This window comes from Varanus komodoensis, unplaced genomic scaffold (genome assembly GCF_004798865.1).
Source record: "Varanus komodoensis strain SLA01 unplaced genomic scaffold, ASM479886v1 scaffold99, whole genome shotgun sequence".
Lineage (NCBI taxonomy): Eukaryota > Metazoa > Chordata > Lepidosauria > Squamata > Varanidae > Varanus > Varanus komodoensis.
In genome coordinates, this window is record NW_025336676.1 from 88,509 (window position 1) to 112,561 (window position 24,053).

Here is a 24,053-nt window from a genome sequence, read left to right on the forward strand (position 1 = left end):
AGCTTTCAGGCACTATTAGTGAATATGTGGCTCAACAGAGCTGAAAGATAGGAGCTTGAATTAATTGTGGATAACAAGCTAGATATGAGCCACCAATGCAATGCAGCTGCAAGAATGGGCAAATGTTATTTTGGGACTCACTAACAGACATCACTTCCAAATCACAAGAACTGGTAGTTCCCCTTTACTCCTCACTAGTCAGACCTCATCTGGAATACTAGGTCCAGTTCTGGGCACCAAGGTTTAAGACAAAAATCTTAAAAATCTTGGTGCCCCTTTTAAGAAAAAAAGGATTCAGAGGAAAGCAACAAAAATGATCCAGGGTTTGGAAACACTGCCCTGTGAGGAGAGAACTGGGCGTGTTCAGCCTTGAGAAGAGATGGCTGAGCAGGAACATCGTATCACTCTAAAAGTACAGCAAAGGCTGTCACAGAGAGGAAGGTCGAGATCTCTTGCTGATGCCAGAGTGTAGGACACGGAATAAGTCAAATTGCAACAACCGAGATACAGGATATCAGAAAAGCTTCCTCAGGATCAGAGCAATGTAGCACTGGAACCAGTTGCCCAGAGAGTTTGTGAGCTTTCCCACCCTGGAGACATTCAAGAAGAAACCAGACAGCCATCTGAGTGGGATGGTGCGAACTGGTGTCCTACAATAGTAGAGGTTGGATCTAATGCCCTTCTTGGCCCCTTCCAACTCTAATTATATGATTCTATTGTGGGTCCTGTGGAGTGGGGGCAGGGGCTGCATGAGATCAGGCTCATTGTATAAAACATGAAGCAAAGCTGACAAATGTTGGAATGCATGACCCTTTGGCACCTTTTCAACTCTTACTCTGCAATAAGAGGAGTGTAGCCAAGGATGTGTCCTTGCCATGATTTCAAAATTTGGGTTTTATTTTTTTAAAGTTTCTAGCTCTCATTGCTGCAACAATATGTTTGAATATGAGAGCAATGCCTGATGGAATTTCAAAGCCCCCCAGTTAGATTTCTGAGGGTCAGAGGGCATGCTTCCCACCCCCACTCCCCATGCCTAGTACTAAACTGCTGGCACCTTGTTTCCAATGCCCTTGTGACATCACTGGAGGGGAGGGCACAGTGGGAGAATTCCCTTTTACTTAAAAACCAAAGGTGAGATGAGAAATAGCCCAGCGACACAAATCTGGCCACCTGTTCTTTTTGAGGCAGTCCACTGACGGAGGTAGGGGGGAAAGGGCACTCTTCATGCCTTCTCGTATGGGCTTCGTGCTCCAGCCAAATCCGTATCCTGCCTCCTTGCTCCGCAGGACAGCAGTTGGTCGGTCTGCCTGCCCTTCCGGGCATCCAGAGCACTGCCCCAATTAAGTTCTCAGTATACCATGTGGAGAGGCAGCCGGGGGGGGGGGGGGGTCACAGCTCTTCGGCCTGCTCCAGGGCCAACTTGCGGGGCTGCGCAGGCTCTGTCCACGCCACCGACCCCAAGCCATGCCCAGCAACACGGTCGCTGCCTCCAGGTCCCTCCGCGAGTGGGCCCCCGCCCTCCAGGAAGGCCCCTGTGGCATTGCTCAGGAGGGCCTCTCCCCCCTTGCGTAGGCCTGGGAAGATGTGGCTGGAGGTGGGCTTGCCGTGCATTTCGTCCTGCTCGCCGTGCCCCTCATGGGCGTATTCAGCCCACAGGGGCTTCTCTGCTTCCTCAGCCCTGGGTTTTGCATCCCTCGCCAGGGAATAGGCAATCCTGGACGAAGCATCATTGTGCAAGGACCTGGAAAAAACTGGGGGACGGGGGCACACGAGGCATGGGCAACATTAGCAGCTGGCCAGGCTTGGCACTGTGAGTGCCAGAAATCCTGCATGTGACCCACAGCAGAGATGTCCTACCCCGTCTCCTTTCCAGAGCGGCTCTCTGGGGACCCATCCCACTGCTGGGCAGACAGGGCCAAAACCCAAGAAAAAGATTTCATAAGTGCTTGGAGCAAGAAGTTCTGCCTCAAAGGGCCATCCTTTGCTCAGGGAACACCTTTCTAACCTGCGATTTCTCACAAGCTGGTTGCCAGCACTGCTTTGATCATGCCTACATGAAGTCCAAGAGCTGAACTTGCCCATAATGCATAGTGCTAGGAATCTAGGCTGTCTTGATTTAGTGGGGTTGGGCAAAAGTCACTGGGCAGGGACAGTGATCCCGCTTCATGTCCAGCCCTTGGAGGGTGAAACCAGCGTGGCGCACTGGTGAAGAGCACAGGTCTGGAACTCAGGCAATCCGGGTTCTGGTCCCCTCTCAGGCATGGAGCCGACCAGGTGACTTTGAGCCTGTCACAGACTCTCAGCCCATCAGGGTGCCTGTTGTGGTGATAAGGTTGTGAACAGGAGGAGAATGATGGAAGCTACTTGGAGCTCTTCATAAGAAAAGGGTGGGCTATAACTCTAACAAACAGAGACCAGCACTGCCACTGGCTTGGAGGGTGGGAGGTTCCATTTGTGTTGTCGGCTCTGCTCATGAGCCAGTATTGTGGAGACCTGTGAAGTCACCGGGCCCTCCTCCAAAAGGACCTTCATCCTCCAGGAGTGCAGCAGGACCTTGGCAGCCATGAGATGATATATTTGGGGCACTGACTGTTCAGCGTGGTCAATGACCAGCTTTTTCTGCAAGATAGCTGGCTATTTTGGATATCTGTGGGATATTTCTATTATATTTTTGTTTGCTGTCCCTATACAGTTTTGTGTCACTGTCCTGAGACATATGCATAGGATGGGACAGAAAAACTCCAATAACAACAGTTTTTCAGGAGGTGCACCCAAGTATACCCAAGGCACACCAAAGCCACTTGGTGCCTGCTCTGCCTGCACATCGGTCGGTGCGCTTGCTTACCCCTCACAGGTGCAAAGTCACTTTCCATCTTCGCTTTGTCGTGGGCAAAAGGGCTGATGGTAGGGAAGATGATCAGTGCAAAGGAGAGCAGCAGGACCTGCACAGCAGGGAAGAAATGGAATCGGGCATTTCCCTTGTGTCCAGCGGCCCAAGCTGAAGGCTGACCGGAAGCTGGGCTTAGACAAATCTCTGGGAGAGTAGGAAGAGTGTTCTTCAATCACTACTGCCCCTGCTGGAGCAGGAGAAGGCAGAGAGCACACAAGGGCTGGCTTCAGGCAGAATTAGTGGCCATCCCACGGCGGGGGGGGGCGGGGGACGACTGAGTGAAGTCAAGGTATCTAGACATCTCTGTAGCGTCTGCCCCTCCTAGACTGGCTGGCTTTTGGCCCACAGTGCTTCCCCTCCTGCTGCCCCCTCTCCAATCTTTCTACGTGAGGCTCCCCCCGCCCCACACCCAGAAATCAGATGCCCTCCTCTCCCCTTTCCATCCATCCCTTTTTACAAATACTGACAAGATCAGGAGGAGACAAGATCAGACAGAGAGACACACAGAGAAAGAGAGAGACTTCAGGGCATGTGCAAATTGGGGGCAGGCCTGGGCCCTATTTAAGTTCCTTCCTTAAGTTCCTGTAGTCAGCATGTTGCTGGAGGAGATGCCTGCGAGTCCCTTGGACCACAAGGCGATCAACCAGTCAGTCCTAGAGGAGATCAACCCTGACTGCTCTTTAAAGGCCAGACCCGGAAGGTGAAACTGAAACACTTTGGCCACCTAATGAGAAGGAAGGACTCCCTGGAGAAGAGCCTAATGCTGGGAACAATAGATGGCAAAAGGAGGGGATGGCAGAGGATGAGGTGGCTGGATGGAGCCACTGAGGCAGTTGGGGTGAGCTTAGGTGGACTCCAGGGGATGGTGGATGACAGGAAGGCCTGGAGGAGTGTTGTCCATGGGGTCGCGATGGGTCGAACATGACCTCATGACTAACAACAACAACAACAAAGTCAGAATGTTGAGGACTGGTAAGTTTATTATGAGGGGAACATGCAGAGCCTTTTGGGGCCTACTCCCACCCTTGGAACCAGCCTCGGTTGGTTTGGCAAGACATCCCACCCCCGAGAAATGAATGGGGAAGCAGGGCCATTCCACCAGCCCTGCTGAAGGTGGGCTTCTCCTCCTCCCCCACCCCATTTTCCTTGGCTCCTCTGTCCACCAGCATCTTAAGACTGCAAACCTGCAGGCAGGGAGGGTGGCTTTCATTGACCCACTCTAAGGTGTTCTGGAAGAGGGTTTTTTTTGAGGGGGTGGCTGGGAAGCAGAATAAAAATACTGCGAGGACTCAATCCTGTGCAGGTGTAGACAGGGAAAACATCCTATAGCCCTGTGCTGATTGGTGTGTTGGGGGCTGCTGGGTGTGGTAGGACATTTTTATGCCGGCTGGGTACTTATTTCTGTTTAAACGCTCTGAGTGGGGAAACAAGCCCTGCTGAGTCAGAGCCAAGGTCCAGCGCTGGACTCGCAGTGGCAAACCGGCTGCCCACAGGATCCCTTCAGCAAGATCAGTGCAAGAGCTCCTAAGCCACTGCTGCACGCAGGCATCCTACTCGAAGGACAGAGTGATTCCTAACAGGCATTTATGGCTTTCTCTTACTGCATTTGTCCAGTCCTCCTTGAAGCCTCCACTACTTGCCAGTGAATCCCATTGTGTCTCACACACCATGTGAAGTACTTCCTTTGATCTGTTCTAAACCCCCCACCAATCAGCTTCATGGGATGAGGTCTTTGGGGTTTCGTCTTACCGGAGAAGGAGAAAAAATGTTTCCTTCTCCACAAGCTGCACCCTAAATAAACGAATGACAGCTAGAACGCCGCACAGGGATGGCTGCGTCTGAATGCTGTTCCCTGGGAGATGGGGTGTGTGTGCGTGCTTGTGCAACACCATTGACCTCACCCGTGCCTCCTTGGGGTATGTAACTCCCCCCCCCCACCCCAGACAAGACACTGGGTTTGCAGGATCTAATTTGCATTGCACCCTTTCTCATCTGAAATCTGCCATGAAAAGAGAGTTGGCTGGAGAAGATGGCGTCTCCCCTTCCTGTCCCCCACTCCCCTGACATACCGCAACACACGTGCCAGTTTGTGCTGCCTTGCTGCTGGACTGCAACACCAAGGCCTGAAGCTTCTTCAGCTGCTGCAGGAGCGACCTGAAAACAAGCAGAGCTCTAGGTCTTCCTGTCACCAGAGGAAGGATAATGTATCCCCCTCTGCTTTCTGCACTCCAGACACAATTCTGTGCACCTCTCACATGTCTAAGCTAACCATGCTGGAAAGTGTCACCTTTTCTCACAGCAGAGTCGCTCCAACATTTGAGTGGTCTTTCTCAGCACTTTTCCTGCTCCACAATCACCTATTTTAGGTGTGGTAACCCCTGCTGCACACACCATTCCAAGTGGTGGTTCCATGATAGATTTTCGTAAGAGCAGTGGGCTCCTACTGTTCTCATTTCCCATTTTTTTCTAGTGAACTTCAACTCAGAACTTGCCTCTTCCACAGCAGCCATGAAAGAGAATGATGAGCTGTCCATTGCAGCTCCCAGATCTTTTCCTCAGCCAGCTATCTTGGCTCCGATCCCATCAGCATATTTGGGAGGCTGGGCTTTATTTCGCTTTTTGGTCCCAAAATGTATCACTTTCCACTCACTTGCAGCATTTCCATTTCAATGTCCAGTTCTTGCTGACTGAAGGGCTTGGGCCCAGAGGCCTTTTGCCCCTGCAGTGCCTCCCCAACCAACTTGCTTGCCAAAACAAAACAAAAAATCTGCAAGCAGGCCATGACTTACAAGTTCTGCTTCTCCAGGTGAACCACTTTCCTTTGCAACTCTTGGTTCTGGGCTGTGCAGGCAGACATCCTAAAGACACAAAACCAACAGAAGATCAAGAGGGGCAGGACCACATCACATGCAACCAGCTCAGCCTTTTAAGTTCCGCCCACTGACAAAATTAGCAAAAGAGCTGAACTCTTGAAGCTCAATACATTAATATTTTTATTGTTGTTGCTCTCATTATTTTATAGTGTTGCATTTATATTTCTCCTCATGCAAGGAATGTAAGGTGACTTGAGCAGTCCTCTTCTCCTTTTCTATCCTCCCCACAACAGCCCTGTGAGGTAGTTCAGCCTGAGAGGCAGTGACCGGATCACAGTCACCCAAGAACCAACCCCAACATGCATCTGTCCCTCCATAAAGCTCTCTCTGCTGCCTTGTGGGCCGACAGGGGCAGGAAGGTGACTTTCAGTGCAGAGAACATCTTCAGAAGAAAGGTTTTGAAGGCCCTGTGAACTGGTCCTATAATGGGAAGGAGAGTTGCTGGCCCAATAAATTATTGCACTGTATCTTTTTGTGCTGAAAGCATTAGTTAAATGCAAACATGTAAAATATAATAATTTCTGTAATCCTATTTTTACACTTCATTCTTTAATATACTGGGAGGGTTTCAAAAAGGCATGTGGACTGGGCCTTTCCCACTCTCAGAGGACTTGGTCAATAATTGTGGCCCAGCACCCCGGACAAAACAGGGTTTGTTTGTTATTTGGGTATTTCTAACCCATCCAATTACTGCATGTCTCCGGACAGCTTACAATAACTATAACAGAATAAGATCATCATCATCCCACAACAGCAATAAAAACATAATTAAAATATTTAAACTTTAAAATACTGGGCAAATCACGGGTGGCTGGAAGAAAGGTTGTTTCTGAGCTCCAGAGGGATCCATGGGCCTGCAGTCCTGCCCTTACAGCTTACCGGCTCTCCAGCCCATCGATATATTCCTTCTTCTTCTTCCGACTTTCCTGTGCGGATTGCTTGTTGCGGATCTTCCTGCGGATCTTCTTCAGCATCCTTTCCTCATACTGGGGGAGGGTGCAAAGGAAACCGCTTAGCCACTGAGCTCTGGTCCTCACGTTACCAGGCTCAAGTTGGCAGCCAGGATTTCTTAAAAGGAAGACTGCCTCCCTTTTGTGAGAATTACCAAGCAGCTGCAAGGCATGAGTAGCTAGCTGGGTTCAAACAACATTCGGCCATTGAGTGTGGGTTGTTGAAATGTCTGAACTCAGAATTCTAACAAGCCATCGGTTGCTAAACCTGAACAACCCATGAAGAGAACTGATGGATTGTTGTAGGATTATGGACTGTGGACTCTGGGTAGCTTACCATAGTTTGTTATCTCAGCTGATTTCAGACAACGTAACAACCCAGATTTCAGCAACATCTCCTGGTTCAGCAACAACCTACATGGAACCCATACCCAACCCCTGACTGTGAGTCATCATGTTGTTGGCGTTGTGTTGTTGGGATGGCACCAGGCCTGAAGCTCCCCAGCTGTGAGACCAGCTTCACTGGGGAGTGTCTGGAGACTTTGAGCTGTGTCTCCTTCCTTCCGCACTGGCTGTGAGGGCACAGGGAGGGACACCTGAGATCCAATTCCCAGTTCCAATCTCAATGGATTGCTCCAAGGTCCAGCCGATCCTTGGGAACCCTGGTCATACTGGGATGGCACAGGATGGGGTCCAAAGTGGTCTAAAAGCATTACAGATAAACACTCTGGGAAGAGCAGCCACTTGGAGAGGTTCGAGGGAACCAAGCCGTCCTCACTGGTTCCATCACCTTCCTTCAGTCCAGCACGAGCCGGCATTCCCCTTACCTTGGTGAGGGGCAGTTGGGTGGGCAATGCCACCCCTTCCTTGGCCAGCAGCTTCTTCTCATCCTCTGTCAGGATCAGCTCCTGGCAAGTCGCAGGACCTTGCCGGGCCAGGGATGGGTTCATGGCCTGCTGCTGCTGCTACGGACAAAACAAGGAGAGCATTTCCTAGCCTGGAAGGGGACAGCTTCCCCTCTTCTGCAAGTCAGCAAAGCAAGTCAGCAGAGGGCTTCTCAGAAGCCTAAAAACCTGGGGCTGAAGCAGGCAAGCCCAGCCTGCTGGGGGTCCCCGAAGGGCCATGCCCCCTTCCTCTGTCCCCACTCCACTTCCCCAACCACCAACATGGTGTGGTTTCCCTGCTTTGGGCAGTTCTTTTCCCATTCCCAAAGCCTGAGCTGCTTCTCCTAAAGCTCAGTGCAGGTGGCAAGAGCCTCTGGCCATGGCATGCTGGCTCTCAGGATGTTTTGGCCCTGCCCTTTTGCACCATGTGCCGTGGGAAGCGGGCACTTGGGTGTCTCCAAATGGGAGGCTGGCTTTCAGGCTGAAAGGGGATTGGCATCCCTGGGGGAGAGGTGTGCCCTGCATTCCTTCAGGGGGAGCCCAAGAAACAACAGAGGTTCCCAGAGCCTGAAAGACTCTTTCATTATATGGATATGCTTACCATCTCACTGTTGTTAGACAGAAGAAGGTCCTTTATTGTCAGAGTGCAGGAGGGTGAAGCCACATGGCTGGTGGCTAACTGTTGCCCCTCCTCAGAGTAAAATTCTGAATCCCACATATCTGCAAAGATAGGAGAGAGGAAAATTGCTGGGCAGGGCCCAAAGCCCTCAGAGCTGCAAGCACATTCAAACATGCAGGCTGGGAGCTTGGGAATGACCTTCTGGGCATGCTGGATTATTGCTACCAGACTCTTCTCACTGGAGCTTGCTCAGGACTGAAGCTTGGACTTTCTGCAGGCAACCCATGTATTCTACCAGTTGGATCTGGTTGTTCCCTTCATATGAAACTTGCCAGTCCTCAACATTCTGACTAGAGGAATTTAAATAGGAATTCCCCTTATACCGTGTCAAATCTTTGCTCCATCTTGCTCAGTGTTCTCTATTCTGACTGACAGTTGAAGGGATTAGTCTGTTTTCTCTGCCACCCACTACTAAATCCTTTTAACTAGAGTCACCAGGGACTGAACCAGGAACCGCCAAGCTTGCAGTGTATGAGCTACACCAAAGGTAGATTGCAAGTCCCATTGCCTCCTGTGTTTGCCAGGCTTTGTAGTTCAATATATCCAGTAGGTACCAGGTTGGAGAAGGCTATCTGAGAAAATCCAGTTAATAATAATATTTTATTTATTTTTATTTAAGGTTTTTTAATGTCATCCCAATTACTAAAAAATTCTCTGGGCAGCTTACAGAGGGTAATAGCAACAACAATAATAGTTTATCTCACTTCACACTGCAAAAAACAGTCTAGAAGTGACTTAAACAGAGAAATTTACAATTAATATAACAAAAAACCCAAAACCAAATGCAAAGTATAAACAGCACAGAAACAGACATGAAAATAAGCAGCCTAACAACATTGTCAGAGTGAGAACACCACACAAAAAGTGCCACAATACACAAATCTCTCCTTTGTCCCTTCCAGCCTAGGGTGAGCATCATCGAACCAAAGCTACAGCCTGTAGCATTTGATTCAGTGCAGAGTACAAATGCCCAGGAAAGTAAATGCCCCTTTGCCCAAAAGGTGGCCATGTTGGAGCCAGGCAAGCTTCCCGAGGGAGGCACCCCGGAAATGCAGAACTGTCACAGAGAGAGCCAGTCCCTGAACTAGCGGCCTACCCAGACCTTTTCTTGCAGGGCTGGCACGCAGCACTTAGTGCAGCTTGATGACACAAGCCCTTCCAACAGGGCTGAACTGTGCCCAAAACACTCTGCTTCAGTGCCCTTTGCAGCCCAAGTCTCTGGGAGGCCATCTGCCCTGCTAACCCTCGAGCTACCTTTTGGCTCATATTTACTGCCCCTCCCATTGCTCCCTTCCTTGGACTGATCTGACTTTTGGGGTTGTATTTCATCAAATGCCCTTCTCTCGCTTGTCCTTCCCATGTGACAGCAGCAGATGTCCCAGCGGGCAGGGTTAATCATACACAGAGACACAGGCTTCAGGCATTTGCAAATTATCAGGTGGAAATGCATGCTTTTTTTCCTCCCAGAGAGGAGAGCATGAGCCCTGGATCTTTGGAGTGCCTGGAACTGCCCTGCTTCATTTATCATTGTCCTTTGTAAATCTGGTTTCTCCTGCAGTGAGGCAGAGACAGAGAACTTACGGAAGTCTATAGCCACCTCGGCCTCCCTCAGTTCGGCAGCGGGTGCCTTCAAAACAGGCATGGCTTGGCAGGAGTCCTGGCACGGGGGATAAGCCAGATCGCTGTGTGAGCCACCGTCTGAGTAGGCTTCCGGGCTGCCCGTCGGCACATAGTGCGGAGGGCTGTCCAGCTGGTCAGAATTTCGGTCCTCGGATATTCCACTGTCACTGGCAGCCGGAGACCAGGCTGGGGAGTCAAGGACAGCATCTGAAGAACCCAGGATGGAGCTGATGAAATCCTCGTTCTCTTTGGTACTGAGCAAGTGCTATAAAATACAGAAAAAAGACACATGTAAAAGCAGAGCAAGCAAGTGACATTCTGGACTGGATGGGCCCTCGGTCTGATCTGGCATGGCTTTTCTTACATTCTTATGCACACAAGCAAGCAAATGTGGAGCATATGCAAATATGTGCTGCCGCTTTTTGGCCCTGAGTCCTAAACCCTTTTGGTACCTAGTACCACGCCTTTGCCCATCTCTGCTTTAAATTCACCTTGCTCTCGGGGTGCAAGGAAAACTATTCTTGCTTCTGCAGAAAATCTTGGCACTCCCACCCTATTCCATCCCACCAAAAGCCAATGCCTCCTGCTCCTCCTCTCCCCCTCCTCCCCTCATCTCCCGACAGACACGATGCCTCACACTGTCTTCCGGTTCCAGCCAATTTGCCACGGAGGGTCCAAACTCCACATTGCGAAGGACACCGTCCTGCTGGTCAAACAAGAGGTCCAGAAGTTCCATGCTGTCAAGGTCAGCAGAGGTCATACCTGTAAGAGATGAGTAGCCTGGTGAAAGGGTCCAGCTATGGCAGGATGTCTTCGCAGTGCTTTTCTGCAGCACTGCTAGATCGACTGCCAGGGTGCTTCTTCTTGCAGCAGGGATGCTGACACCAGCAGAGATGGAGATGCTGCTCTCTCTTTTGCCCCGGGGGAGATTCAGGACAGACCAATGGAAGAAATTGTGCCTTTTTGCACAAGGCACAATTAATCTGTGGAAATCACTTCAGCAAGATGTAGCGACAGTCAGCCATTTGGATAGCTTCAACAGGGCTTGGGAAAAGCCACGGAGCTGAAGGCTACTAACAGTTGCTAGCGCCACCTGCACTTGTCCTAGGAAATGAGGGCAGAAGCGTGTCCTGATTCTGGGATGCCCACTGGCAAGATGTTGCCCATCTGATCCAAGAATATCTATAGTACACCAGCCTTCCTGAACCTGACACACACATCCAGGACATTCTGGACTTCAGTTCCCATCATCCCCAGTCAGCATGGCCATTGTGGACTGCACTAACTGGCAGAGGTCTCTGGGGCCTTAGACAGAGGCCTTTCCCAGCCCTACTTGCAGATACCAAGAATTAAGCAGTTGGCTTTCTGCGCGTAAAGTATGTGCTCAGCGACTGAGCCTCTGGTCCTTCCCCTACAAATAGTTAAGATTCCAGTCCTCATGCTTCTGAATAATGGGACGATTTAAGTAAGGACACAGGAAGTTGCTTTATATTGAGTCAGGGGCTTGGTCCACCTAGTCCAATCTTATCTGACAGACAGCGACTGTCCAGGGTTCTTTTCCTCGCAGCCCCATTTGGGAATGCTGGAGATTGAAGCTGGATCTTTTGCATGCAGACAAGCTGCTCTGCCTACAGCCTTTGGATTCCAGCTCTGGAAGGCTTCCTTAACAACATAGTCCTGCAACATCAAGACAGCATATGGGCCCCTACCAAAACTCACAGGGTCCCAGGAGTTCTAGGTCTGGTTATGCATCATTGCACCACCAGATTGTCAATGTTAAGTGCCACCCACCTACCAAATTACCAAGTGGAATTCAGCACCATCTGTGAAATAATGACACTGACCCACCTTGGTACCAAGCTGGTCCTCTTTCTCTTCCTGAACACTGCTTGACCCTAGCTCAATGCATGCGTGGCTCACACTTACAGGAGATGCAAGTCACTGGTACCAGATCCAACCCCAGCAGGTCTCAGCTCAAATGGAGGACGCGTGCAGGCCCTTCATTTGTCTGGTTTTATTTGTGACAGCTATGCCAGTCCAGATGGAAGAGTTGGTACATTTGTTCCCTTGCGTGGGGGATGTCATCCCTGCAAAATCTGGATACATTTCACACAGCTTTCTGGCAGAACTAGCAGTCCACAGCCAAAACATGAAAAATAACTAGGTAATTCAACTCAATTGATGAAATTATTTCCCAGTTTCCCTTCCTCTTTCTCTAATTTTCTTCTCTTCCCCCATGTACCTGTTCCACATTTGTTCTTTGTCAGTTCAGACAACATAATAACCTAACTCTGCAGTTGAATATGAGTTGAATGTGGGTCATCATTGAACCATGGCTTGTTGTTGAAATGTGGCTTGTCACGTTTGAACCCAGCCATGTTAACCACAAGCAACCCATGAAAAGAACCCACCATTTACTGGTGGGTTGTGAACTGTGGGTTAATCACCATGGTTTTATTTTGGAAAACCATCCTATCTGAACCTAGTCTTTGCCCCTGAACTCCCCAACCCTTTACTTAGATTCCCTAACACATGGAATCTCAGCCCTCCCCCAAATGTTAGGGACGCTGCTACCCTAGCCAAAAGGCCGACTCCATCTTCTTTCCAAGCACCTCTGTTCAGTGAGCAGTTGAAATGTTCATGAACATTCTGTGCCGTCACATCACCCACTGGTTATGAGGCTTCACCACCACACATGCAATGCAGTACAGGAATCCTTGTAGAGCTGACAAGCCTGTGGAGAGCTGTATGGGAGCTTCAGGGTTGGCTTATTCTAGCAGGAGCTGCTGGAATGCAATGCATCTGCAACAGTTCCCAGAGGTTAAAGAAACAGGCCCCTCAAAGCCATCCAAAGAAATGTTTGCAACACTCCAGCAATGACCAGGGCAGTGGCCCCACATGTCTCATCACAGAGGAATAGCCACAAAAGCCTGGCAGGTTTGCCTGTTTTGGCATCATGCTGCCATTCTCCCTCCTCCTTTTTCTTTTCTAGCTTCTCCTTTTTATAGCTGCCAACCACAACCCAGCCCCACAGCAAGCAATGGTTTGATAAATTATTTTTTTAAAGAATCAGCATGTTAAAATGTTTATATTTATGATTTTGTCCATGGGATTTTTGTGGCAAGGATACTGGAGTGGGTTGCCATTTCCTTCTCCGGTAGATCACCTTTTATCAGAGCCCTCTGCTATGGCCTGCCCATCTTGGGTGCTCCTGCACAGCGTAGCTCATAGCTTCTTTGCACTACACAAGCCCCTTCACCACAAAAAGGCAGTGATCCATGAAGGGGACAATGCTGGGAACAATTGAAATGCTGGGAAAAATTGTCAGCAAAAGAAGAAGGGGATGGCAGAGGATGAGGTGGCTGGATGGAGTCACTGAAGCAGTCGGTGTGAGCTTAAGTGGACTCTGGGAGATGGTGGAGGACAGGAAGGCCTGGAGGAATGTTGCCAATGGGGTCGCGATAGGTTGGACACAACTTTGCTAAACAACAATAAAGTGTTTATCAGCCGCACAGACATTTTCTTCACTGCAAAGTCACAACCACAAGACAGACAGCACAATAAAGCACCCTCAGAGGGTTAGCATGGCTTGAATGCGAGCGGCGTTGAACCATGGGTTGTTGTGGAAAGGTGGATTATCTCATTGTCTGAACCCAGCTGTTCTAACGAAGGCATGCTGCATTACCCATACATGACCTATGAAGAGAACCTGTGGTTTGTTCTGGACTGTGAATTTTGGGATGCTTGCGGTTAACAGATCTTGGTGGGTTCAAGAGCAGACAACTCCACCTTTCAGCAGGAACCCACACTCAGCTTATAGCCATCCCTTCCGTAGGGGTTATCGTGTTGCCCAAACCCAGTCACTGTCTTGTCTTCTTGACATCCTTATCAGTTGGCAAAAGGTCTGCCTTTGCTTGGAATGTTTTTATCCCTATTCCTATCAGTTTTCTTCTCTTTCTTTTCACTTCCCCACAAGACACTACATAATTAATATTCCTTCTTCCTTTGTTTACCAATTTTCAGCCAAAAAAGGACGAACCACCATTAGCGATAATCCTTTTTGGTACCTATTAGTTTGTTATGTACGAGAGTGAACACATCATGAGTAGGATACACGATCCTGGTTTCTCTCCCTTTATTACCTTTCTTTATACACATATCCTTTTTGTTGCACAACTGAGACTTATAACTCCCATCCTGGTCAACACTTGCAATGCAGTCCTACAGTGCGATCTACTCAGAACTAAGATTCATTGAGCTCCATGGAGCTGAATGCAGGTACAGGATCACAGCTGAAATACATGCTGCCCAACCCCACTTCTACTCAGAAGCCCAACTGTGTTCTGTGGAATTCCTCCTGAGTAAGTGGGTAGAAGATTGCCACTGGAAGCACCTTTTAAGCAACTCCCTCTTGTTTATAAGCTTTATAAATTTGTTTATAAAGATTTATATTGTGCTTTTTTCAGTGGGAGAAGGTCTTACATTTTGAAATACTGAACAGATTAGAAGGAAAGGGCTGCCAAAATGTTCAGTTTATGCATTTGGATTGACCAAAGGCCTCAGTGTAAACAAATAAAAAACACTCTCTGTCTGTGTCTGTCTATCTGTCTCTCTTTCTCTTTCTCCACACACACACACACACACACACATATAATATATACCAATAATGATCACAGATAAGCAAATTCAACAAATGTGAGCGATGTATCCCAGACACGATGTATCCCAGACACCTGAGATCAGCAGAGAAGTCCCTGCTTTGAATGCACAAGTCCCACAAAGTTTCACCCCCACCACCTCCAGGTAGAGCAGTGAGAAAAGACCCCTCTCTGAAACCCAGAAGAGGTGCTTATGGACCAAGGCTCTGACACAGTACAAGGCAACCTTCTATTTTCCTACTTAGATGAACTTCCTTCAAAACCATGAGGACTGCAACCTAAACTTTACTTGTAGAAGAGCCACAAGCTCAGAGGCAGGGGTCAGACTTTATATGCAGACCACCCCCCATGCCAGTTTAATCGCTGGCATCTCCTGGTGGGGCCTGGTTGACCCTTCTCCAAAACCCTGGGGAATGCTGACCATTGCTGCTTCAGACAAAAATGGGCTACATGGCCCAGGGTTCTCCCACAATGCCAGGCAGCTATTGCAATTGCACTTTTGAGGCAGCTAAGGTGCATTGTCATGTATATTGTGCTCCATCAGGTCGCAGTTTTATCCTGTAGATACACCTTGTATGACTCTTTGACTGGGTCCAGAATATAAGATAAAACTCACGTATGGGCTGAGGGATGGTTGTCCTTAACATGTGGTCTGAACCCAGCCAAAGTAACACACTTTGGTGAATAAGCCACAGTCTGCAACCCTGCAACAAGCCATGGGTTCTCTTCATGGTTTGTCTTCAGTTAACTTGCCATGACTAGTTAGTGTGGCTGCATTCAGATTACCCAGATTTCAGTGACAACCCACAATCAACTCATTCTGAGCTCTTGAGTTTGGGTTACCATGTTGTCTCAACCAAGTCATTATAACCTGCCAACAAGCATGGAGAATTCTCAGTTCACCATCCAACAACAAATCCCGGGTTCTTATTCATGTTCAACAAGCCATGGCTTGTTATGATAGTGCAGCTAGATTCGGACAACAATATAATTCATAGTTCAACAACCTACACTCAATTCTTGACTTTGGGTTACCATGTTGCCTGAACCCAACTGAGAATGCACTCTGAACATGCTCAAATCACTACTGAAACGGCATGCTCCTCAAATCAGAATGGTCTACTCTTGCTTCCACCTCCCTCAAAAGAAATTGTCACAAACATTGATCATGCCATGAACATGCAGACATACCTGCCCACATTTGTAATGCTTATTTCATGTTTCTGAGTGTGATTTCTGTAAAGCAGCTTTGAAATTATTTTATTTCAGGAAGGTCAGTAATGATAGTGTCATCAGTTCTTGGCATTAAATGCATATTATTCCATTTTCCAACCCTTGTTCCAACCTTTTTCCAGTCACACCAATGCATGAAGTGAAAAATTTCATATCTGACAGCTGCTCTGAAAGACATTCTAGGCTCTGAGAAATATAATTGAAGTGCACACACACAGCCACACACTTAGCACATCTAATCCAAATGAGATTTCCCGAGCGCTAAATGGTTTGTTGGCTTGTTCAAGAATTCTCTGATTAGTAGGCGTATCCCTCTGCACCCCAGACCCCCAAATCCCTGGGGCCCCACTCTGTTGTCTATGTGCACTTGCTGAAATAAAAGCACCCAGAGATCTCAGTTGCATCTAATTCTCCCCCACCCCTGATTAACCAGCTTCTTGCCCTTATATACTTCTCTGCCAGCTGCCTGAGCTTTTTTTCTGAAGTCAAATACCCTCCTCTCCCTCATACATTCATCCCTTTTTACAAATAGGGGTCCTCTGGAGACAAGGACCTTTGAAGACAAACAAGCACAGAGCAGACAGTATTAACATATGCAAATGTGTGTCCTTTTTCTGTCTGGGAGCCCCAGATCTTTTCTGTGCCAAGCACTCCCCCTGCTTGCTTGCTTGCTTGCTTGCTTGCTTGCTTGCTTGCTTGCTTGCTTGCTTGATGCGCATGGGGCTGAAGTAAAGGAGAGAGACAGGGGGAGGAGAAGAACAATCACCAGCTCACTCACCCCAGTGCACACTAGCAGTGTAGCCCTCCGTTCCAACTGGTCTTCAGCTCCAAGCGATCCTTTGTGGTAGGGCGTGTTGGGAGGGGGACACTTTCTTTCCCTTCTGTCATAAACACCTCCGTGCAGTAGAAATGCCTTTCTGCTATGTGGCAACTTTTAAACCCTGACAGAGCAAAAATAGCCCTCTAAATCCCTCCCTTCCTCCAGTTCTCCAGCGGGGCAAGGAGGATGGAGAGGCAGTCATTACTGGGAGAAATTGGGTAACCATTATCTAAATAACTGCCTGCCCACCCACTCCTTTCTGATGTGAGGTGGGTGCTGAGTCCACAGGTGCAAAGTCCTCTCTGGCTGCAGCACAGTGAACTCTTGCCTACTTTGCTTCCTTCTCATACAATACACACGCACAACACAAGAAGCCCTTGATTAATTGCATAGTGTTCACTAAGGCACAGGAATCATTACTTGGCCACAGTGTTTCCAAAAGCTGAGACAGAAACAGCTCAGTGGTGAAGCCCAACAGTCGCCTCGGGGAAGCTGCCCAACCTGCCATGCTGCTAAGCAGAGGCGCTTGATAAAATGAGAGTATGGGAGCACCTGGCACCCCTGCCTGGGAGTAGCTGGCTTTTGGCCCAGACGTGCTTCCCCTCCTGCTGGCCCCTTCAATCTTTCTGCCTGAGGTTTTTTTTTCTGGAGTCCAACAGCCCTCCTCTCCCCTGTCCCTACATCCTTATTTGCAAATAGGAAGGTTGTCAGGAGACACAGGCACAGAGTGAGAGTGAGGGGGAGAGAGGCTTCAGGGCATGTGCAAATATCCTTTCCTGTAGGCCAGAGCCCTGGATCCTTTTGGCACTTAGCGCCCTTTGCCAAGATATTCTCTGTGTAACTACCGCAATATAATCTTTCGCCACAGCCAATGCAGCAGGCTCACTCAAGGGGCAGGAGCAGCTGCTTGGCGCACGCAGCAAAACCCCCAGTCCTCAGCACCACCTCCTGCTCCCCCATTTCCTGCCATCTCACTTTGCGTAAAAGCAGGGCCAGCCCAGCTGTACAGTGTTGTCAGGAGCTTGAGCAGGAAGCTGGTGGCCCTTCCAGGAAGCTAGTCGAGTCTGCACAAGAGATGTGAAGTGGGGAAAGGGTCAGTATTGCCATTTGTCGGCAACGTGGTGTTCCTGGCCACCCAGCCTTCCCTGGCCCATTGGCTTCTCCTGACTTGGCTTAGCACACAATGCTGGCTTCAGGTTCTGGAGAGCTCCTGCGCAGGACACCCTCAGTGGGGCCCCTTCTCAGGCAAGCCTGCCTTCTTACCACCATGGTCACCCATCATGGGCTGAAGCAAGGGATAGGAGATTATATTCATGCACAGCTTTGCCTATTTATGAGCAATACCTAGACATCATTCTGCATCTGAACAGCTTCCAGAGCAGTGAACTATAAAAAGAACAAAACACTGCATTAAAACAAAATATCAGGGGGAAAATGGCACCTGAGGTGTTGGTGCCTGCAAGGACTTCAAAGGAAGCGGGCTACATTGAAGGCCCTTCTGCAGGTTGACGTCCGTTGAGTCACAGGCCCGTGAGGTCACAGGGACATTGCCACCACTCCAGGGGCTGTTGGCAGTGGGCCCCAATGAAGAGCCCTGGCAGACAGCCACCTGTTCCTGTCCTTGATGTTGGCCTTGTCAGTCATAAACACTTTGGATAAGTATCTCCAATAATGCTTGGCCCTGCCACCAAGCAGACTATCTGCGGTTTCTCCATCACCATCCTTTGGCCTGATGGATGAATCTCTCTGTCAGTCTTTCAACCACACTCATTTTTTACACATTCTTTCAGCGTATGAAGAAATTCACAAAGGTTAGGACATTCTTACTAAAATTTATGTGCCTTCCTGTCATGCTGTTGTTAAAATTAAGAACCTGTCAGAAAAAGAAGTCATGATCCTAATGCAATATCAACCTCAAATTCAGATTTCTTTGAAATCTCAAGTTTTTCCCTTTGCAAACATGAAGAACTTAGCAACTTTGAGCAAAGTATTATTATGAAAAAGAATTAACTGAAACTTGTTTCTTCTCCCAGTCTTTCAACTTTTCAGCTCTGTTTCAGCCCCGTCAGTTGCTATTCTTGGCTCAAACTCTGAGATATAATGAACAATTCATCATCCAGGGACATGAACTAAACAGTCTGGGACCAGAGTATGTCAAGGACTGCTTCCTCCCATCCAAAAGCTGCTACTCAATGTCTAAAGTATTGCACTTTTCAAAATTAGACTTACAGCTACCTTAAAGATAATATTTTCTGCACTGACGTATCTGGAAGTGATATTAGCTTTTTGAAATCAAGCTAAAATGACTCTTTTGGGGTATCTGAGTTCTTTGCTTGTTAAGTAATATTAGATTTTAGAAATTAAGCTAAAATGACTTTTTGAGAAATTTTCATTCTTTGCTTGTTAAAGGTTAAAACTGTGATGAGAAATTGCCACACTGCTTTTTTTAAAAGTATTTTTGAATATTTAAAAGTCTCATATTGTCCTATGCCATATTGCATTTTATGATTTTAAATGCTGTAAGTCTCCCAGAGAGTTTCAGTTAATGGTCAGTACAGAAATTTTAGTAACAATTTAATGATCTTAAAAATAAATATAAAATGCACAGTTACACCAGAGAAGAGAAACAATACTTTAAAGAAAACAATACAATGACAAATAAATCCTAGAACAGATTTTTGTGCATCTTAATTCTACTGCGGTATAAGGAGAAAGGTCTCCAGTTGTCCACAAATGTGGATAGTTTTTTGTCTCACAACCAATAAGCTTCTATTGCTTTTGGCCAATAGTCATTACAACTTCCCAGAAATAATCTTTTCATGACCCATGTTTGCAAGCACACTGAAGCCATTCAGAAAGAATGGGAAAGGAATATGGTTTCCTCCAGGGGTTTAGCAAAGTTTTGGTCTCCTCCTCCACATGGTTAGGCCCAACACACCCGGCTGGGAAATGCTGGTACTTCTAGGACCTTTTTCTCCCTGAACATGCATAGGATTGCACCCCATTTAAGTAAACCTTGATCCTAATATTACTCTTGTTTGGATAGACCACCATGTTCCCAGTCAATAAACACTGGCTATTTAGTTGACCAAAATTCAAGAGTGGACCAATTCGCTGAAATATTTTTAAAACATTGTTGTGTGCATTTTGGCAGGCATGCTAGTTTTGTGAATGATTCACTCAGTGATATGACAACTGTTATTGGTTCCCAAGTCCCTTCCATGTCAATCCACACAAAAAGTACACTTACATTGGCACTGGGTTCCAATGAATTTGCATAGAGGGAACTTGCAAACCCAAAATAGTTACTGGGACACCAGTGAGTAAATCATTCACAATACCATCACACCCTAGAAAAACATGCTCTTGGCTTTATTTACCTCTTAATCTATTATTTTACAATCTCTAATCTGTTTTTTCCCATTTTGCAGCTGTAGCAACTGAGACTGGGAAACAGAATTTACTAGTCAAAGTGTTGAATCTTTAGACTGGAGCTGTAGAGCCACTCAAACAGGTTAAGAACTGTGTTAAAGAGCCCTGATCTGTTGTGCTGATGGAGAGACAGCATGGGAGAAAAGCTTCTTGTGATACAATGGATGGAAAACATACATCATCTCTACTCTACTTCTGCCCCTTTGTTCTAAAGAGCACCAGAAAAAGCCTATTTCAAGGGCAGGGAACTTCTTTTCGCGCCAATGCAAAACTTCATTTCGGAGAAGTTGTACAGTGGGCAGTGCCAAAAGCAAAAGGAGTAAGGTCAAACACACACACACAAATTAATTAATTGATTACTTAAATCCTAACATATTGCAACCTCAAGCTCTCACTGCTGGTACCTAAACCTCTCAACCATGTTAGGATCAGGAAAAGCTGCACAAAAACTGCTTGGAAACCACCAAATGACAAATGGTTGAGGGAAACTGGAAGTGGTATGGCCATGAAAGGGACTCCCAGTGACACCAGAATTAAATGACCCTCAAATTTCCCTTTTTGCTCTGGACACCTCTAACCTGGGCTCAAGAGCCTTGAATTCAGGGATACAACAATGCAAGCCATTTCTTATAGCCTGGCAAAACACCCACTGCCTCTACCCTGCTTTTCTGCTTGTGGATTTCCTGTGGGCCTCTGAAAACAGAATCCCACGTTAGGTAGTGCTTTCATCTAAACCAGCACAGTTCTTCCGGCTCTCTTTTATTTTAGGAGTGCAAAGTCCTTCTTCCATATAGTATGTAGGGATGGCCACCAATCTGGACAACCTCAAAGGGCACTGGACAAATGCATGGAAGAGAAGGCTCTCAATGATACTTGTTCTGAGGGTTGTACTCTGCCTCCAGTATCAAAGACAACATACAATTATAGGAAAAATCATGCTGGATCAGACCAGTGGCACATCAGCCATACACAGGGCCCCTCAAGCAGGATGAGGAAAGACCTCTGCCTGCACAAACTCCTATGCAGACATCCACCTGGAATCACAGAGGTGGCACATAGCCAGCAAGGCTAGTAGCCCACAGATAGCCTCCTCCTCCAAGAATTTGTCCAGCTCCCTTTTAAAGCCACCCAAATGGGTGGCTATTACTACTTCCCGTGGCAGTGAATTGCATAGCTGAACAGCATGCTATGCGAAGAGAGCCTTCCTTTGATCTGTCTTGAGTCTCCCACCAGTCAGCTCTGTGGGATGACTCTGGGTTCTGGTATTAAGGGAGAAGGAGAAAAATGTCTTCCTCTCCACTTTTTGCACACCATGCATACTTTTAAATACTTCTATCATGTCACTTTTTTCTAAGCTGAACAGTTGCAGTTGTTGTAGCCACTCCTCATAGTGGAGCTGCTCTAGCCCCTTGATCATTTGGCCCTTCCCTGAACTTTTTAAATTTACAGTTCCTTTCCTAATTATCCCTACCATGGAGTATGCATTTTTCACAGCAGTGCAGTGCTTGGCCATTTTCACTGAGTGGTCCACTGCCTGCCCCCAAATTCTTTTCTTGAGCAAGGATTGCTAGCTCAGTTCCCATCACCCTCTATCTTAAATTGAGATTTTTTTGCCCCAATATGCATTGCTTTAGATTGAACTATACTTGCCATTTCAGTGCCCATTCCCCTGACTTGGAGAGGTCCCTTTGGAGCTCCTCACAGTCCCTTTGGGCTTTAACAACCCTAATAGTTCAGTGTCATCAGCAAACTTGTCCACCTCACTGCATACTCCTAATTCCAGATCATTCATGAACAGGATGAAAGGCACTGGTCCGAATACAAACCTGTGGGACCCCACTGGTTACACCTCTCCATTGGGTGAATTGCCATTTATTCCCACTTTCTGCCTTCTGTTCTTTAAGCAATTCTACAGACATCCTACGCATCCATGGGCAAGAAGGGTGCCATGCACTCATGTCCTGGCTCTGGGATTCCATTTGAGACAGCTGTTTGCCCCCATGCTGGGCTAAGTGGCCCTACTCTGATCTGATCCAGCAGGACTCTTCTCTCTCATGTTTGCGCATGCCCTTGCAGTGGCACTTCCCTGTTTATGTCTGATTCCTCAGCTCAGGAGTGGTGGCAGCAGATAGTAAGTCTTGAGGATGTTCTAAGTAAGCATCTCTTGCACCTGGCTCAAGTTGAGAAATCTCAGAGTAGGAGATTTATCTCAGAGTCTACAAAGTAGACCCCACAAAGTCTGGGTGAGTCTGTTCACCTCTGCATTTTGTCAAGGCTACCTCAAACTGGGAGCCAGCAACCCCTCAAGGAGTACTCCATCTTCAGTGTGAAAATGTACACACTGCCACATGTCTTTAGCTTTCCTCCGTGAAATGTCAGAGAGCATATTACAGTCTTTTCATGCAGGTATTGCTGAGGAATCCCTGGGTTTCCTAGAAAATTTGAAAAATTCTGGACTTGGAGACAGATGAAACAAGCAGGTGCTTGAAAGGAAGGGCCCTTTGTTCTACTGCTGGTGTTTCCAACATAGTATCCAGGAACAGCAATGTGCCCAAAACAGCTCTCTTGGTGCCTGGTCAGCCCCTTGCCCCTAGTTTCTTAAGCAAGTTATTTTTCTTTTAGCCTCACCTCTTCACCTCTTGGAACACGAACATTTGATGCCCAGGCCTGCCCACCCCCCAGCAGCTATTTTAGGAATGGGCAATCCCACTCGTGGAATAGCTATTTTTGAAAAAGTCTGTGATGATCTCACAAAATTCTACATGTGCCCACTAACACAAATGTGTTGGGGAATGCAGCATTCCTGTCTCCCATCAGGAGGACAGCAGTGCTCTGGGAATGTTGTTTCCGGGGCTCATGTCAAGGAGAGGCATGGCTGGGGAGGTGGCCCACATTCCCACTGACCAGAGGCCCAAGCGATGCCGGTGGTGAGAAGGAGCAGCAGCAGATGCAACTGTGGAGTTGCTCTCCACTGCCACGCAAGCAAGTGCAAGACAGGAGGGGAAGAGGAGCAGCCAGTGACCATGGTGGTCACTGGAGGAGAAAGCCCCATTACAGATTCCTTGCCCAGTAGCTTTCCAAAACCCGGAGGCACCACTGGTTTTTACTGTCTCCTTCAACAGCATCCCCCTTCTAGTATCCCCCCCCCACCCCACTACAGCTAGCCCTTTCTGCCCCACACCCATCTCACCAACTGTAGTACCTCAAGTAATGGTGTGCTTTCCTCAGGTGATACGGGGCTAATGCAGTCCTTGCGCAATCTGCTGATAAAAAGAAGTCAGCTTTACATAATCAGGACAGGACAGCACCAGCCAAGCTAGCCCTTCCACCCCAATCTTTGCTCCTGCCTGCCACTCCCCAATCATGAGATACTTTAGTCATCTGTTCTCTTGGCAGAAGGTAAGTTAAAGGGAGGATCCCATGGCCGCTTCACCTTGAACTCTGGATCTTGGTGAACAGCAGGGTGGAAGAGAACAACTAGAAAGAAAATGGATACGTTTTCTAAGTTGATTGGCCACCCCCAACTTAAAAACTAACAAATGGTATCTCCATGAAGCAGCCCCTACATCTACTTCTCTGGTGGAGGGATTCTAGCAAGGAATGATTTTAAACATGTTGACTTAGCTTAAAAATTAACAAAACAGCAATAACAAATGTTCCAGAAGTCTATGTCTGGATTCCTACAGGCACTGATTAAAAATCTTCCTCTCTCTCTCTCCCTCTCCCTCTCTCTCTCTCTCTGTGTAAAAATTACTCTTTCCCTTAAGAGTAATAGGGTTTTTCATTCCTTTCCTTAGCTACCATTGTCTAGATGGTGTTAGTTATCATGATGGTGTTATCCTCTAAGTTGGTTTAAATGCACATGCTTATCATGGAGATGTCTATTCATGCTACTAGCCCTGATGGCAAAAGATAATCTCCAGCAGTATGCCTATGTACACCAAGAGCTGGGGAAGATGTATTAGAGACAGTCAGCTCATGTCCAAGGACAAAGAAAAGGGTGTCTATGCCAGC

General features: G+C 47.7%; 1 protein-coding gene across 1 annotated transcript; it reads right to left on the minus strand.

Annotated features, from left to right (window-relative positions):
• Positions 1-459: 459 nt before the first annotated feature.
• Positions 460-16,644, minus strand: CREB3L3 (cAMP responsive element binding protein 3 like 3). The gene is made up of 10 exons (XM_044419082.1): positions 16,566-16,644; positions 10,534-10,658; positions 9,858-10,161; positions 8,199-8,317; positions 7,541-7,675; positions 6,643-6,749; positions 5,680-5,748; positions 4,960-5,044; positions 2,846-2,942; positions 460-1,751 (listed from the first exon to the last, which is right to left on the minus strand). The coding sequence occupies exons 2-10, from the start codon at positions 10,654-10,656 to the stop codon at positions 1,390-1,392; spliced, it is 1,401 nt and encodes a 466-aa protein (XP_044275017.1). The 5' UTR covers positions 10,657-10,658; positions 16,566-16,644; the 3' UTR covers positions 460-1,389.
• Between the last annotated feature and the right edge of the window lie 7,409 nt (positions 16,645-24,053).

Excerpts from the sequence above, each read along its gene's own strand:
- CREB3L3 (XM_044419082.1), bottom strand. The coding sequence starts at position 10,656 with ATGACCTCTGCTGACCTTGACAGCATGGAACTTCTGGACCTCTTGTTT. Across the intron at positions 7,676-8,198 it reads TGTCTAACAACAGTGAGATG|CAGCAGCAGGCCATGAACCC; the intron begins GTAAGCATATCC and ends TGTCCGTAGCAG. Across the intron at positions 5,749-6,642 it reads ATCGATGGGCTGGAGAGCCG|GATGTCTGCCTGCACAGCCC; the intron begins GTAAGCTGTAAG and ends TTGTGTCTTTAG.